Here is a 14,312-nt window from a genome sequence, read left to right on the forward strand (position 1 = left end):
TTTTGCCCACCAACTTCCCTGGAAAAGCTCCACCCAGGGCTCTGCGCCGTTTTTTTGCGAAGTTATTCATAAAAAAACGAACCCTTGCCTTGGACCTTGGGCCTGACCTCAGAGGTCACCGTTGATCTGAGACCTTAAAATCGGGCCAGCCACCTCCCCCTCGGGCCGCGCGTGTAGAAAACTTATATGGTCCGGCGAGGGTTAGATATCTCGTCTGGTGTTCCACTTACGGCTTACCTATCAGTTGTTTCCAATTCATCGACATATAACAAGCAATATTTAGCTAGCTCTCTTCTTTCTTTACGTCATACTCATGGATGGAGATTTGTTAGACAGCATTACGGATTCCACACTGATATGAAATATCCGGGTGCTTCCCACGACACAGAACATTCGACATCGGTACATTTTTTTACCCACGGCCAAATGTGTATTTCATAATTTATATTCGTCGTATACTGTCACCACCACTATACTCTGTTCCGTTTTCAAGCTGCATCCAGCCGAATGCCCTGCTGAAAGCAGGGGCCTCGTGCACCAAAACCCTAGCTATGTAGAATCGGGCAAAATACCTACCTATAAAACTACCTACGCGGTACTTCTCGCACCATCCTACCTACCGACCTAGGTAAATTTGACAGCTCGGGTTTTTAGGATTTGTTGATTGGCTGTTTGGCGACGAATTATTTGTGGGCGCAAACAAAGTACTTAAGAAACATTAAATGGATATTGTTTTTATTATATACATTTTGGTATTATGAAATCATTTTTTATTTACGTAATACCGATAGAAGTTATTTGATATTAAATTACTTGAACAAATAAGCTTAGTTTCCATGGCAACGATGATCTTCACCTGGCTGTTCTGCTACGGAGGTTTATCGCCTTGGTACGGAGAAGCACCTCTGTGAACCCATGGAGCATTTAGTCAATTATATTATTATTCACTCATAAATTGATTTCTCATTGTCTAAACATTTGTAATGCCTAATTTACATAAAAGTACCCGTGGATTAATGTATTGTGCCTATTGTTACTAATTGAATCATTTTACCTAAGGTTTTGCTAGTTATTTTGGAAGCCCGCGTTTACCGTCAAATCGTCAAAAATTCCCCGCGGTACTTCTTTCCGGCTTTCGGTGCAAGAGGAAACAGCCGGTCGGATTTTAACAATTGTAAGTTCTTTGCCACTCGGTAGAATTTCTAGGTAATTTTCACGTAGCGTTTTTGGTAGGTAGTTTGGTGCAAGAGAATCTAGGTAAAGCTAAACCTAGTAGGTAGTTTTGGCAAGAGGCCTCAGTGCGATATTTCTGTATATACCTACAGCTTTTACATAAGACGCAAATTCTTGAGCGGAGGAGCGATCTGCCGAAGAACTCCGACTGCAAACTTGATATGGAACAGACTATAGAGCTGTAACATAGAAAATATATGTATACCGGCGACTGTCAGCTCGCCATGTCCAAGAATGCTATTATGACTTGCGTGCACCACACGCGGCGGCCCTTTGTACAAAATCGGGACCCATCACAATCATAGGCGCGGAACGGGGAGGCACCGGGCACCGTGCCCCCCTTTGATTTTGGCATTTTACATTAGCCCTATGGCGTTGCATGGAAGAATGAGACCAAAAGTCGCAGTGCCCCCCCCCTTATTGAAGGTGTTCCGCCGCTACCTACTGGTCACAATCACATCCCATCCGTGCCCAGCCGCCGGCAGGACGGCTGGGCCCCTCCCGCTCTGCCCGCTCCCCCGCCGCACAGCATCACGAGCGCGCGCGCGCCTGACATAGGTACATTTGCACATTTTGTTTGGAGTGAGCTTTGCATTGTACAGTAATACAGGCACAAGGAATATGCTCAACCAACAAACAAAATAAAGCAGTAAAACACAATCCCCTTATCACCCTCCATCACACGGCACCGAAGAATGCGTACTGCTCGAGCGGCAGCCTCTGGTAGCCCCTCCTGGTCAGCTCGTCCCAGCTGCCGTATCCTACTCCCACACCAGCCGGCGCATGCTGACGTCAAACACCTTGTCGTCTGGCACCACCGGGTGCGCACCGTTGTGGAACGCGCCCTCCGCGTGGCGCAGCGTGCAGCGCAGCCGCTCCGCCGACGGCTCCACGCCCAGGAAGTGCAGCATGCGGCGCAGCTGGGCAGCCGGCGCGGCCGCCAGTCGCTCGTAGCTCACCAGCAGGGTGTGCTGCGGCGCCTCGGCCCAGGCGGCCGCCAGCTCGGCCCAGTAGTGGCTCTGGGTGTCCACGAATCGGCGCCACTTGGTGCCGGAGAAGGCGGCCGGAGCGGCGTGGCTCTCCTGCAGGTGCACGCTGCTGCGCGCAGTGAAGTGGCGCAGAGAGATGAGCGCTCGAAACGGGTCTCGGACCAGCAGGATGGCCGGCAGCGGGTAGCCGGTGCTGTTCCCCGCCAGCGCAGCCAGAGGGTCGCTGATGTTGCCGCCAAAGTCCTCGCGGATCCGCTGGGTGAGGTTGGAGGTATCGGTGCCTTCTAACCGGCGCCAGGTGGGCGGGTAAGCGTGCGTCTTGCCGACCAGACAGGTCCGCGTCAGCGGGGACACGTGCTCGGCGATGAACCCGGCGTCTCGGAGCTCGGCCGACGAGGTGACGGCGCGCCGACTGGCGGCTACCTCGGCCACGGACGGCAGCCCCACCACCGGCAGCGGCTCGTTGTCGTCGGCGTCGTGCTTGGGTCCGCAGGTGACCAGGCCGGTGGCGGCCTCCAGCAGGTAGCGCGTCCACGTGTTACCGGAGCGGTGGTACGAGGCGAGACGGGCGTCCGGCAGGCTGCCCGGACGGGCGAACCGCGTCACCAGGTGGGCGCAGCTCGGGTCGCCGGCGAACCAGGCGTGCGAGGGCAGCGCCGGCTCCACCAGCCGCCATGTTGCCACGTGCAGACCGCCCCCGTCCCCACCGCCGCCGGGGCCCGTCGAGTCGTCGGTGGGAGCGGAGACGCGCGTCGGGTCCGGCAGTAGACTCCAGGTGAGTGTCGGTCCGTCACTCACCACCAACAGCAGGCAGAAGGCGCCCACAGAGGCGACGAACAGACTCGGGACAACCAGATGGAACGGCCGCTGGTAGGCAGTCGATGACTTCCAGCGGTGCGTATGGACAGCCTCCATTGCCGAAAATCGGACTCTGAAATAAATATAAGCAGCGCGCTGCCCAATCGCGTTTGAACTTAAAATTTAAATTCATACTTAAAATTACAAATCAAAGACCAGAGGCCTCTTGCACCAAAATACCTAGCTAGGTAGAATCGGCAAAATACCTACCTAGTAAAACTACCTACGGCGGTAATTTCTCTTGCACCATCCTACCTACCTACCTACACTGAAAAAAGTTTTTACCATCAATTTACTAAGTTACTAGCTTTGGTAAATTTTACCATCAGCCTACCATCATATTACTACCAGCCTACTATGGTGCTGAATACTATCCTGCCTTGACATGTTGATATTACCATGGTTACGTTTATCAGGGGTGGTTTTGTACCCCAGTTTACAAGGTGGTAACCACCTGAGGCTAGTAGATACCCTCGTAAGCTAATATTCCCTACCATAGTAAAATCAACCTTTCCACGGGCGGATCCAGCAGGTGAATTCGGCGATCAAGTCTCCTCCTTTCCATAGAGGTGTTTGCCAATTTTTGATATGTTGGAAGGAGCGTCATCCAAGGACTAGCTGAGACCCTGAGCAATTAATAGCTTTATGGACGAAAGGCCAGAAATTTCTTGCAACAGTTCCCTGGGTGTGCTTCTGCTGCTATGGTAAGGTATACCATGGCAACACCATGACAACACTACACCCTTACTAACAATCCACGTGCGTCTGACTCTGCTGCAGCGGCGCCGCCATGTCAGTTCCGGCCGCGCGCCGGCGTTGTGAAGGTGCTCCGTGGTTTTAAATATTTGAACGGTGATTGTGTGGGTGGTTAGCGTAGCTGACGGTGGAGGATACTCGGAAATAACAAGTAAGTCGTTGTATCTTCAGCATAATAATACTTATCTCACGAGTGCCATTTCCAGCAAAGATCGCAGCCTTTGTTTCGGTTCATGTTGTTGAATTTCCTTGAGACCCTGTTGGACCGGGTAGGGGGAGGGTGGTGGGGTGGGTATCATTGCGGGCATTTCCCAGCGTCGGAAATCAACGTGTTTTTTTATTTGTTAACCCACGCCTCACTGGGGTATGTGCTCTAACGCGCCCCACAGCACGTTACAGCACGTTACAGTGGGGGGGGGGGGGGGGCTCCTAACTCCGAAACTACTGGGCCGATTGTCAAAATTCAAACGGCCCCTGGTAGCCCTGGAAATATTGTTGAGCGAAGCCTAATGTCATTGACCTCGAGGTCATCGATGACGTCACAGGTCAGGTCAAAGTAAAAATATCAGCGTCTTGGCACTCTGGGCGCCGGCCAACAAATCAGATCAGGCTCATTTTTTGTTTGCACACTCGTGAATATATGCGTAACATAACCTGAGGGTACCGAACTTGTACTTCGAATTTTTCAGGTCAAGGCCATCTCATCCCAGGTCACGAAAGCTTTATATCGTGCATCGGTGACGTGAGACATGTTTTATGGTTCATGTAGGCCATATATATCGAAATCAGTGTTGTATGTGTCAGTTTAGGCCATTTTAGCTGAATATAGCTGAGGTCAGGTCAGGTCACTTTAGGTCAAAAATGGTCAAATTTTGAAGTTGACATTTTTCAACAAAAAAGGTGTTTGTCAGATGAAGTTCACATATATTCAACGCATATGTGTTCAAACACATATAGACCCCCGTTTCCATGGGCATCACTGATCCGGATCAGCAAACTTAAATCGTATTATATTTCTCGAACTCTTCGTTACATGATATAATTCCAAGTGGATTAGGCTTATATAATCAGTTAATCCCTTATTTTCATTTTCATATATTGTCTAACTATACTGGATTAGCTAATCCATTTTTACTGATCCGGATCAGTGATGCCCATGGAAACGTGGTCATATTCTGCTTTTTTTCATTCAGAAACGTATATGTAAAAAAATAAAAAATACAATTTCTGAGTTTTTATATTTATAATTTTCAAAATATTCAACATTTCGAAAGTCCGAAATCAGTTTGGTAGCCCTGTAGAGTCCACCCATGCAAAAAAAAGGATCTAGCTTAACCCTCAAGGCGGTGGGGGGGGGGGGGGGCATTTTTTGCATCCATCTTTAGTTTTTTTTCGATATATCTCCAGAACCGCTGCGCCGATCTTCACCAAACTTTCAGTACCCTTTTGCACATTGTGACCAAATTTTTTTTTCCAAAGGCTATGATAAGTTGGCCGCTACGTCGGAGTGACGTCATTTCTGCCATTGTCGACCAAAAAAAAAAGCTTCGCGGGAAGAGCTGTCAGGTCTATAAATTTGATTATGCATAAAAATGTTCAAGACATGAAATGTGTAGAATTACCAGGGCTACTATACTGTTCTCTCGATTTTGTTTTTGAAGTTGACCCCAAAAATAAAAAGAAATAGATATAATAGCCAAAAAATCCCAAAAGTTTTTCGATTTTCGAAACAAACGGAATATATGTAATAGCCACTATGGACTTCTATTCACATTCCAAGTATTAGATCGATAACTCCTTTTTGCCAAGTTATAACAAAAAAAAAACTGTTCAAAATTAATGACGTCAAATTTTCAAACTCGATTTTGGCAATTCTAGACCACAAAGCGCAAAACAAAGACCACCATTAGACTCGCCGTGACGAGTGGCATCGAATCAATACCAATTTTATGCGAAACTATCAACTTTGACCTGAAATTTGACCTTTTTGACCTGACATTGACCTGACCTCCACCAGAAAGTGACCAAAAAAACCGTCCCTGATGGTCTTATAACCAACACCATTGAGGCGAATATGAAAAATTGGCCATAAAACATGCATCGCACAACCCTACTTAGTAAAGATAGGTTCATGTGCTGACCCTTGGTGATCGGACCTGGTATTATCAGTGACCTCCAATAGCAACATATGCTCGTATAATAGGCAACTCACGCCCTATCGCTGATTTTTGACAAAATGCCCTTTACTCGATGTTGCAGCGCATTCCTTAAAAGACCCGTGAACGGTGAAACATTTTATCTTTGACTTGGCCTGTGATGTCATCGGTGACCCCGAGGTCAATGAAATTGAAGTTCCCTCGACAAATTTAACAAGGCTATCGAACGCCATTTAAATTTTACCGATCCGTCATAGTAGCTTCGGAGATTCGGGGGGGGGGGGTCAAAAATCCCCCCCCCCCTCCCACCGCGCGGAAGGTAGCCGGGAGGCCCACCGCTTGCCGGGTTAAAACTCAGATCTTGAGAGCGATTACCGTTGTTCAATGCTTTGCATCAAAATCGGCCGAACATGATGTCACTCTGGCGTCATTTCCGGCCGATCTATAGTAGCTACGAAAATTTTATTAGTGCACAAGGTGTCAAATAAATTGATGCAGCCGAAGGTCCTAAAAGCTTTGTTTTGATACGTCCAGCGGTTTTAAAGATTTGCGTAAACACGAGAGGGGCTATGAATAGCCCTCCCCACAGTAGGGTGGGGGTTAACCCTCGCCCGTATTGGTGTTTTTCAGCCACGAACGTTTAAGGGGGGGTCCGTTGAACCCCCTCCTTGCCGTTTCGCCCCTGATTGAGCTAGAGCTTCGCGGAAAAAACGAGCGTGCTGCCCGTGACGAGAGAAAGCCGATGGTACCCAATTTTATCCTAGGTCGTCGGTCCTAGGTCATCGGTTGACCTTCCAGGTCAGGTCAATGACCCAAAAGTGGGGAAAACTGGGACCTGTTAGAACGTCGTAAAACGTGGCTGCTATTGGGTTTTTTAGGGAACTGATCACGAATATCATGTTAGCTATGATCATAGATGATGTCTTCATGCATTTAGGCCAGGTCGGGTCAGGTCAGGTCAGGTCAACCAGTAAGGGTTTTGCCGGGTATTCGTAGTAGGTGCACTAGGTGGCAACCGCCTCTGACAGCTTCGTAACATGTTACGAAGGCACCAAAACTACTTCGTAAATGTTCATATATGGTTGTTAAATTCGAAATCAGCTAAAAAAACTAGCCTAGAAAGATGCTGATAAAACTCGAAAAAGTAAACCGAGGTCATCAAAGGTCAATGAACTGACCTGACCTTCTGGTGACCTTGACATCCACCCTAATGCATGGGAGCAGCATCATATCCCATGTTTGAACGCTTGAAACCACGAAAGGACTGCAAACGCGCGGCAAATGCGAGCCGACATACGCCGAATCGCGATTCCGGCCAAACATGGTCTCGAAAAGTAGGTCACAGGTCAAAGGTCATTAGTCAGGGCCATTACATTTTTTAGGGTAGGTGTAAAATTGATTATAACTCGAGGGTACTGAAAGCTTCGTTGCGGTCGGCCGCTTTTTACGCGAGGTATTCGCGAAAAACCGAGGGGGAGTCCGTTCGACCCCCCCCCCTATACGGGGGAGGGTTAACAAGCCAAAACGTTGCTAATTTTTATTTTGATCTGACCTGTGACGTCAACGGTGATCTCGAGGTCAATAAAATTAGGTTTTGCTCGACAGTTTTTCCAGGGCTATCAGACGCCGTTTCAGTTTTGACAATCGGCCCAGTAGTTTCGGAGTTGGAGCGGGGGGGGGTTCTATAAATAGCCCCCGCCTCCCCCAGTGGAGTGCGTTACAGAACATACCCCAGTGGGGCGCTGGTTAAGAGTAGAATTTTTGAATTATTGCCAACACTCAACACTGCACCTCATGGCAATTAATTCATTATAGGGCATTTTACCTGAACCAGCCTCTGGCCTAATGTCCCAAATTTGCTAAATTCCTCACCCTACAAATCCCCTGTTCTATTAGATGCTGCCATTTTTTTAAAACAACTTATCTTAAATCCTTGTTTCATCAAACTGGGAGCTAGGTCACGGGACACTGCGAGTCAAGGTGGGAGGGGTAGGAGATAGAGTGTCACTGCAGCACACACAATCAATCTTTCCATTGGTTTATCTTATATCAATGCCTGCTCTTTTCCAGAGCTGGCTTTCGAAGTTCGAACCTTCGGTATATGGCTACCAATGCCCTTGGAGAAGGTGTTGCGTGATAAATCGCTGGAAGGGCGACATTCAACGATTGTGTGAAAAGAGACCGATTGCATTGTGATGATAAAGTGAACTGTAATAATTGTTGTTCATGCGCGTTGTTTGGTTATGTGCAGACGTAACTTTGTTTGTGGCCAAATGCTTTTTATGTGTGAAATATTTCATGTAGGTTACTAGGTAGATGCTTTGGAAAAGTGAAGAGCTGCTTTGTCGACTGCTAGGTAGATACTGTCATGCATGCTGTTGTGCATCAGTAAGTGGCTGTCGTAATGATAAACAAATTTGGCATGGATAGGCTAAAGCACAGCATATGAAGCATGCTGGTTGATGACTAGTAAGATCCTGTTAACCGACTGGTAATATCACAATAAATGTCACATAGTAAACTATTGTTTTACGATGGTTGGCCAGCAAAGCAAAGCTGGTATCCAGATGACAAAAGGATGGTTTTACCATGATAAGTCATTAGTAAGCATTACCAGGGAGTAGCTAACGATAGTAAAGTCCTAGTTTCGTGCTAGTATCACGTGGGTTTTTGGGCATGGTATGACGACATATAGTTACCGTGTTAATACCATGGTAATTTTTACTGGCATTGGTATTCACATGGTTTTACATTCATATTAGGCCTAGTATTTGGGTCGTAAGTTAGTTTACCATAGGTAAGAGGCTGTTCAAAATATGACCACCACTCGAAAACTAACTAGGGTGGTATTTTTCTTAGTAGGCGGTACCAGGATAATACTAGCGTTAGTAGAGCTTTGGTTTCTTATTAGTTATGCTTTAGTTTCAAGGTAGTATGATGAAAAAATATTACCGTACTAAGACCATGGTATTTTGATGAGCATTGGTAGTTGCATAGTATTCCTTTGATATTGGGCCTAGTATTTGGATCGTAAACTGGTTTACCATAAGTAAAAGGCTGTTCAAAATATGACCACCACCCAAAAACTAACTAGGGTGGTATTTTTTTCTTTCAGTGTAGGTAAATTTGACAGCTCGCGTTTTTAGGATTTGTTTTGATTGGCTGTTTGGCGACGATTTATTTGTGGGCGCAAACAAATAGTAACTAAAGAAAACAATTAAATGGATATTGTTTTTATTAATATTACATTTTAGTATTATGAAATCATTTTTCATGTACGTAAATACCGATAGAAGTTATTTTGATATTAAATTACTCGAACAAATAAGCTTCGTTTCCATGGCAACGAGTGAGTCTTCAACTTGGCTGTTCTGCTACGGAGGTTTATCGCCTTGGTACGGAGAAGCACCTCTGTGAACCCATGGAGCATTTGGTCAATAATATTATTATTCACTCATAAAACATTGATTTATCATTGTCTAAACATTTTGTAATGCCTAATTTACATAAAAGTACCCGTGAATTATCATGTATTGTGCCTATTGTTACTAATTGAATCATTTTACCTAAGGTTTTGCTAGTTATTTTGGAAGCCCGCGTTTACCGTCAAACCGTCAAAAATTTCTCCGCGAGTACTTCTTTCCGGCTTTCGGTGCAAGAGGAAAACAGCCGGTCGGAGTTTAACAACTGGTAAGTTCCGATGCCGCTCGGTAGAATTTCCAGGTAGATTTTCACGGTAGCGTTTTTTGGTAGGTAGATTGGTGCAAGAGAATTTAGGTAAAATCGGAATTTACCTAGGTAGGTAGTTTGGTGCAAGAGGCCTCTGAGGAACGGATGAGTCTTCCGTTACCAGTTCTAGTATGATCGGTATAATCGGTACCTATATCGGTGCTAGTCAGTAACGTGCTGAAATTTAAATTAAACTCGACTTGATAGATAAATGAAAACGTACCTTTGTTTTATGATTATTTTATAAAATGTTATGTCTATGGATTATGGACCGAGTGAAGGTTGAAGCAGAGTAGCTAAGATATTGTACTGTTGCTATTTTTTCCAGTTTCTAGACGGATGAACTCGATACCTATATGAGACGGTTTTTTATTATTACATGGACGTATTGATATAAATGGGAAAGGCAATGGGAACTTGTTTTTATATTCAAATTGGAGGTGACTGGGGGGGGGGGGGGGGGGCTCTGGGACTCTTTCCACTCTACCACTGATTGATGTGCCGATGAATTTACCTCTCTACCATTCGACCCCGTTCGACCTCGATTGTATTTGGATATAGTTAGGTACCTACTTGTATAGGTATGGTGTGATCAAGGGATTATTCCCGAAACACATTTATACCTAACCAATTTTGATATAAAAAAACAGCACGTTCCCATTGCCTTTCCCATTTATATCGAGATGGTTTTTTATAATCACTTCATTAGTTAGGCGTGGCATCGTTCCGACCGTTCTGAATATGTTTTTCTTGTTTCCGACAAAAAAGCTAGCAATGCTTGAATGATAACGTAACTTCTATAACATAATTATCGGGAAAGGCCAGCAACCGTTCGGGGCGGGCCGATTAGGTACTAGCCACGGTCACTGGCCATACCTGCTTAATAGTACCTAATATTCGTACTTTTTGTGAGACAAAAATCAAAAGGCGATTGATAGCCGGTCTTACCTGGAACGACGTATAACTTAACCACGCACTATAATTATAATAACGTCGGTACGGCTTACGCAGTGGCGGCCGACCGTCTCCACCACCTGGCTCGATGTTGCTCACACTGCCTCGTGCACTGACCCTACAGTACATCTCAGCCGCTCAGCAGAGGCGGTCTGCAACACCGCGCCGGTCATCGCGTGCACCGTGCATGGTGGAGAGGTGCAAACTTACGGCCAGCGGGCGGTAACCGCTGGTATGAAACTCAGCGCATACCTGCCAGCGAGGTAGGCGGCTGTGTCAGGTGAGGTCAGGGTCTTGTTATTGCCTCAGACCATGTGCAAGAGACCTCTCCTAGTGATGAGCGTACCGTGGCTTCATCGTACATAAACTCGATCTGCCGATGTCATTTGCATCTCGACTCTCGAGTAATAATAGCGATGAGCTGCAGGTGCCTTGGAGCGAAGGTTAACGACCGCAGTCGCTGGCTGTTGTTGGTTGCAGTTCTTACTTTGAAGTTCCTATTAGTTCCTATACCTAAGAGGAGAGAGAAATAGAGGATAGAGGGGTGAGTATGGGAATGAGACCGTCCGTTACCATACGGGGGACGCGTCCCCCAGTCAAGATATTCGGGGGAGGGGGGGAGGGTCACCTAAAAAAAAACACCCATGTCGACCACAAACCCTTGGAGGCTCCAATGGTTCATGGTCGACATGCAGGTCGGCCGACCTATACCACTGATTGATGTGCCGATGAATCCACGGATGTTTTTTTTAGGACTAGCTATAAGGCACTTAAACGGCTTAGGTATGAGGTACCTACCGCTTGCTTTCTGTGCACTGCTTCATATGCAGGAAGCATTGATGAATGATGAGTGATCATGGATGCAAAACCCAGCTGTTGATCCTATGTGCGGCATTTTGAGTATGAGGTATTTTGGGTATCTGCTCATCTATAGCAGCGTCCGAAATCGATGAAACCCTGTCATTTTTTTCTCGCGTAGGAACATAGGCGGCGGAACGGGGAGGGCACCGGGGCACCGTGCCCCCCCCCTTTGATTTTGGCATTTTAACATTAGCCCTATGGGCGTTGCATGGAAAGAATGGGACCAAAAGTACTTTTATTGGACAAAATTTGTGCCTACACGATTGTTTGATAAGTGATAAGTTGATAAGTGCACGCTGCAAATGGCTCAGTAGTCAGTTCTGACTCTGAGGAGTTTTGGAAATGGGAATTTGGAAGTATGCATTCGGCCCCGGCAGCGTCCAAAGCCACCTTTCCTGATTTGCCAATGTCGAAATTTACATTCATAGGCATTTTTTTAGTATGAATAGCTGAAATCCTGAATGACAACAAACGTGGTATGTACAGGTCTCGCGACAGGTTGAGCGAATAATCTTACTTCTCACAGAAACAAAAAATTGCAAAGGCCCTCCCTCCCCATCCTCACTCCGAACCTCAGCCTCGCCTCTGGCTGGCAAATGTTTAGCAGAACGGATGGCGTGCTCAGTTGCACCATTATGAGATGACCACTCGAGTCAACTGAGGTATGCGCTGGAGTCATTACGTTCACTCGGGCTGCTCGGGTCACTCGGGTCACTCAGGTCACTGCGTTCCCTCAGGTCACTCGGGTCACCGTATCGCCATGGTCTCCGGTCACCGTCGTTCGGGGCTGTGGACCGGTGACCGATGCCGGTCATTACCCCTCCCCTGTGGTCCGAACGACCGCCAGACGGGGAGCTCTGGGTAAAAACGGGTCCCCATTAGCCGCTGATGAGTGTGGGGGACGGTCTGATGATGGGGAGGGGGTCCCATAGATACGAGTACAGTGGCCGGAACGAACTGCGGACGCACGAACCGGGTGGTGAAGAGGAAGAAAGGGAAGGAAAGGGGTTGGCAACACTGGCACAGGTGATTAGTGAATATGTGATCTAACTTCATCTAGCTACATCGATACAACTACACTGCACTGTCCAGTGTCCAAGCTACAAAATAGCTAAAAAAAGTCTTATTCTTTTGCATGCGATTTGTCTTCCCTATCAACGTACGTACAGGTCTCGCGAGATTAAGCGGTAGGTTTTGCACTTTTACATTTCCGGTTGTATCTCAGAAACTAATCGATCTACGATGAAGCCATTTTACACAATCATGGCCGGCTTGTTACCCAACAAGTCGATCGCATTTTCAACACTTAAAAGCTTAAGACGACGAAGATATAGCCTGAAGTAGGGTAGCCTGGGGCAAGACGCCCCAGATAATTTATTTTGCTACATAAATTTTGTCCCACATCACCTGAAAGGCCAAATTTGTGCTCAATGCGTTCTTTGGACATTTTACTTTAAATTGCACCCCTCAAATTGATTCACTTATGATCGGACTCCAAGCTAGGAAGTGATTTGTGAAGCAACTGCAAATGGGGCATTTTGCCCCAACCCCAGGGCAAAACGCCCCACGGCCTGGGGCAAGTAGCCCCATACCTTAGATTAAAGATTTAACATGGTAGTTGGCTAAATCTTATGTGAGAGGTCCGTTAGACCTCTGGAGGCACGGCACTGAAGTTAGCACATTCCATCCTGTCAGGTGCTCAGCATATGACACTGTTGTATGAGCAGGTTTTTCACCTACCTCATAAGACCAAATAATAAATTATTGCAATGCAAATGTTAATAAAATACTTCCTTTGCCATCCAGTTGCTGAGAAAAATACACATAAAGGCACAGAAACTTACTGTTCGCCAGCTACCGAACATTAGAAAGTGGGTAGCCCCAACAACACAAGAGGTAAAACGCCCCAGGGGCTTTTTGCCCCGCGACCTACTGGGGCGTTTTACCCCATCACGTAGTTCGGTCAGAGAACAACGCCTTGCACTCCAGTAAGACATAATTTAACACGAACCAACCCGGCATGATAAGCGTTAGACAATAGTTGTTCAAAATACATAAAAGTCGTTAACCTAATGTGGACCATAAAAGAACGCCAAGATTCATAATCTGACAACAAAACATAAAAATCACTCAAAAAACACATTTTTGGCTATATCTCCCGAAAGAGTCATCACAATTTCTTTCCAGTCTGCTCATATAATGATCATATAGTGCACGTTTTATAGAAGAGATGATGTTTCCCCAGAACCCTGCCAGTTCTGAGAAACATCGGTGAGGCGTTTTACCTCGGCGGGGCGACTTGCCCCGGTCTACCCTACACTAAATTTTCTAGGTGCAAAACCTACCGCTAAAACCCGCGAGACCTGTACCTATGTAGAGTAGAGAACTCAAATGTTTTGTCAAATTTTAATACACCTTTTTGCACTCAAAATAGGCATCTTTTCATTCAATTTCGGCGAATTGCATTCAATTTTAGCGATCTCTCTATTCGAAGCAAATGAGAGATCGCTAAAATTGAATGCAATTCGCCGAAATTGAATGAAAAGATGCCTATTTTGAGTGCAAAAAGGTGTAGTTTGGTCGAAATTCTGGATTAAGATTTACGGTGTCAGTTGATGTTCACATGACTGCCTGATTTATGGATTACAAGGCTCATCTCGTTAGCAATGTGCTAGCAATGTGAGGGCTAACTTACATCTAATATGGATGTTATAATTTAAGGGCAGCAACCCATTTCGCAATTCAATCCACAATCGTGCTCACGGTTGACGAAAGT

General features: G+C 46.2%; 1 protein-coding gene across 1 annotated transcript; it reads right to left on the minus strand.

The window, feature by feature from the left end:
• Positions 1 to 1,994: 1,994 nt before the first annotated feature.
• On the minus strand, positions 1,995 to 10,805 carry LOC122390315. Its single transcript, XM_043383101.1, has 2 exons — positions 10,670 to 10,805; positions 1,995 to 3,153 (listed from the first exon to the last, which is right to left on the minus strand). The coding sequence occupies exon 2, from the start codon at positions 3,135 to 3,137 to the stop codon at positions 1,995 to 1,997; it is 1,143 nt and encodes a 380-aa protein (XP_043239036.1). The 5' UTR covers positions 3,138 to 3,153; positions 10,670 to 10,805.
• Positions 10,806 to 14,312: the final 3,507 nt, after the last annotated feature.

This window comes from Amphibalanus amphitrite, unplaced genomic scaffold, assembly GCF_019059575.1.
Source record: "Amphibalanus amphitrite isolate SeventyFive unplaced genomic scaffold, NRLGWU_Aamphi_draft 000391F_arrow, whole genome shotgun sequence".
NCBI classification, from domain to species: domain Eukaryota; kingdom Metazoa; phylum Arthropoda; class Thecostraca; order Balanomorpha; family Balanidae; genus Amphibalanus; species Amphibalanus amphitrite.